The 3,489-nt window shown below is 40.4% G+C and overlaps 1 protein-coding gene across 1 annotated transcript; it reads right to left on the reverse strand.

Moving 5' to 3' along the window:
• Positions 1-811: 811 nt before the first annotated feature.
• LOC129753696 (putative odorant receptor 92a) lies at positions 812-2,150 on the reverse strand. The gene is made up of 4 exons (XM_055749541.1): positions 1,396-2,150; positions 1,141-1,330; positions 924-1,079; positions 812-868 (listed from the first exon to the last, which is right to left on the reverse strand). Exons 1-4 carry the CDS (start codon positions 2,148-2,150, stop codon positions 812-814), a joined length of 1,158 nt encoding a protein of 385 aa, XP_055605516.1.
• Between the last annotated feature and the right edge of the window lie 1,339 nt (positions 2,151-3,489).

The following is a 3,489-nucleotide window of genomic DNA, read 5'->3' on the forward strand; positions in this document are numbered from 1 at the left end:
TGGCTGCCGCCCGGTCGCGACTGAGATGATGATGAATAATTACGTCCGCGAAGGAGTCGTCGCGCGAAGCGTTGAACCGAAGCGAAAATTGTTGGTAAAAAAAATAAAAGTCGAATGGGTAACCATTTTGTTGTTACCCCAATTGTTGTTTTCTAGTTAATAGGTAGTGTTATGGGTGATATTGTTGCCCCCAAACAAGTCCTTCTACCAAAGTGAGGTTTTCCTATCGAAATTAGTTTATTATTCGAACAGAAACAGAAGGAGGAAAAAAACTGCTTCAAAATGCGTCCGATCTCAATCGATGCCAATAAAACACCCGGACCCAAACACAAGACTCGAGAGCTATCGAATCGTGTTCAATGGCATCTTAATAATAATAATAATAATAATAATAATAATGGCGGATGCCGACGACGGCTTATTTGACAACTGGTGCTAGGAGGTCTGTTTTTCATGAGGTGCCGGGACGATTTAGAGGTGAAAAACTGGCAATGATCATAAAATTTAATGAGGTTGAATTTTAAAAATCGATCTGATGCTTCAGGTTTCTACATGTTGTGAAGGAGAATAAAAATCCACGTATAAAATGTATTGTAGTTGTAAAGGTGGAAGTGATGAACCGACAAGTGGTGTGGTGATAAAACTGACGCTATAAGATTAAATTTTCTCAGTTGGATAACGATGCATTGCGAAATTTGGCGAACTGCTGTTCCGTAATTTGGAATTTTTGCTTAAGTAGATATATTTTTTCCCGGAAATTACAATTGAATTTACTTTTGACTTTGCATTCGACTTATTTTAAAACTCTACATTAATTTTCAATGAAATTGATCAAAACGGCAAAGTACTGATAGATGGTATTGATGATCTAAAAAAAACAACAATTCCAGGAAGGGTCTCTGGTTAATTCAACAGCTACCTACTTTGACAAAAGTTTCCAAGTTAAGCTTCGAAAATCCTCCAACGGTCAGATCAACAGCATTCTGGCTCTTGTGTAACAGAAATTTCCACTCTCGACGTTCTTTCATAGGAAGTAGATGCCATTTGACGTCGTATATAGCGTCTACCATCTGATCGTTCTGTAAATGTAAGGAGAAACACTATTAATTCAAAAAATTTCTCCTCTGAAGGTGTACATACTTGGACCGTAAAGATAGTTCCCAGTAAACAAAATTCTAGCAATTCGAAAAACATTCCTGCTATAAACCCATAACCCGGTAAATACTTGGTCGTGTAGCATAGAAAGAGGGCGATGCTCAAGCACGAGACAGCCGAGCCAACCTGCATCAAGTTGATAAAAAAATAGCGCTCGTCCAGCTCCGTTTCGTAGCTGCGGAATTCGAAAGATATGTTCTTCATTTTAAATTTCCTGTTTTAATTCAGCCCTAGCAATACCTTTCAATATCACCATGCTCTATGAAGATTTCTCTCGTTTTCTTTCGGATTGCTTCTTCATCTCTGATCGGAGCTTCCAAGAGCTCGTTCAAATCTAGAAAATTCCCCTTGAAGACTTTAACCAGTGCCGCCAAATTAACGACGAATATCAAAATGGTCAAATCGGCCGCCGACAGACCACACAATCCCAGCGCCAGTGTAAACATTTGGACACAAGTGGTTATTAGATACCCGGTATAGGAGTCATGGTTGATTCCCGGAATAAGTGCGGTCAGTGCAAAGGTTTTTTCGCCGTATATCACGTAGATATATATCGGATAGAGTGCAAATCCAATGATGGCGCTTAGATACGATGCCACTAGAAATTTCCCGAACAGGTAACTTTTTCTCATCAAATCCAGTAGGGTAACTCTGTTCCTAGAATGGTTTATGTGTTTTCTATGAAAATCTTCCAAATACTTTGCCCGGTCCTGAAAGAACTTCCGATGAACCAGTGCGCTGTAGAATTTGAACAATCCCTGAAAACCGATTCCTACTGGAGCCAACGCTTGCATGATGAAAAAGTAATCCGGATAGCAGTACCAGATCGTACAGGGAATGGTAACCAGGTAGGCCGTCGTTACCGTCGCGGCCATCCAGGATCGGTAGTTAGGTCGGTAGTTTTCGGCCACTACATCCGCCCCAACGAAGGCTGCCATCCGACGGGCCAGAGATTTGAATTCTAGAAAGACTTCCAGGGACGTTTGACCTGTCATGGTGCCGCAAAATGAGTATTACTCATTCGAATGCTGAACCAAACACGTGCTGCCAGTTGTATGCAGAACGTTATTATTTATGTTCTATAAAGTAGTTATTACGAATCCATTAAAGGATTTTAATTACCAGTGATGGTGAATATTTCATTATGTTTCTTGTCGCGTGTAAGGTGTGAAGTAATTGTCGAAACATTTTGGAGTTCATATGTATCCTCATTTCGATTGCAGAGAAAGCTACTGGATTAACGGCAATACATTGCTATTGAGCCTGTTAGGAACCCAAAAACTCTTCCAAAAATTTGAAATTCATTTTTATTAAAACTTTGCATACTTTTTAAAACTTGTTGAACGTCGTGGATTCGGAAATTCTTACACTCTAGAGGAAACCCAATAAGTAAAACTTTATCTTCCTCTGACTCTTCAACCTAGTCTGATGAAACCAATGACTTCCTTCGCTGGATCTAAGTTCCAAGTCTTCATTAACGACATAATCGTCTAGAGACTGTACCATAGAATGGCTTGAAAATCTTCTACTTGCATGAGCTCACTAAAATAAACTTTTGAAGAGATTTTTGTTGACCTTTACCATAAGTATACACCTGGAGCTCGGCAAACTGCCTCAATTGCACTGGTAGCCACATATAAGGCAACCGTAGGTGTTCCGCTTACATGTAGGTCGTCTAACTGAATCTCAAACGCCGGCAGATGATAGTTGAAAACTCATGGGTATTAGCCTCATGTCTACAGGACTTCAATGCGATGGCCGAGGAATGGGCTAATCGATCTATTAACTCCTAGAAATTCAATTCTACAAGGGACATTTTGGCAAGACTAAACGTAGACCTGGTGAATTTAGCTAATAACAGAACCTCAGGCGAATTCATCGATCAGTTCGAAATCGAAACGAGCCCCCAAACTTTTCACCATCAAAAATTGGGTTTTCTTCCCTCCGTAATCCTGCTGAAATCGAAATGAGGACGTTTCTACGGTTCGACGAGATGCCCTAGAACTAGTCCCGATACGTAAATTGATTGATCTTCACCTCTTCAGCAAAATCGGTTGATCATCACTAGGGAGACTTTCAACGATGCTTGATTCTGTCGCTTGATGGTGGCCTTCAGTACGTCAGAGTAAATAGATTTGTGATCTTTCTGGCAACCATGCTTTCCGATTTCCATGAATCACAAAGAGTTAATCCGCATAAAACACGACACACTGGAAGGTCTTGAAACCTTAGAATTTCGGAAGACTTGATATGACGTTCGTCTTGCAAGATTCGACGACGACTGAGATCCGGTATAGCCAAATATTTTGCAAATTTTGAGGTACTACGTCCAGG

Source organism: Uranotaenia lowii, chromosome 3 (assembly GCF_029784155.1).
Source record: "Uranotaenia lowii strain MFRU-FL chromosome 3, ASM2978415v1, whole genome shotgun sequence".
NCBI lineage: Eukaryota > Metazoa > Arthropoda > Insecta > Diptera > Culicidae > Uranotaenia > Uranotaenia lowii.

Excerpts from the sequence above, each read along its gene's own strand:
- LOC129753696 (XM_055749541.1), bottom strand. The coding sequence starts at position 2,150 with ATGACAGGTCAAACGTCCCTGGAAGTCTTTCTAGAATTCAAATCTCTG. Across the intron at positions 1,331-1,395 it reads GAGCATGGTGATATTGAAAG|CTACGAAACGGAGCTGGACG; the intron begins GTATTGCTAGGG and ends CGAATTCCGCAG. Across the intron at positions 869-923 it reads ACTTGGAAACTTTTGTCAAA|ATCATCAATACCATCTATCA; the intron begins GTAGGTAGCTGT and ends TGTTTTTTTTAG.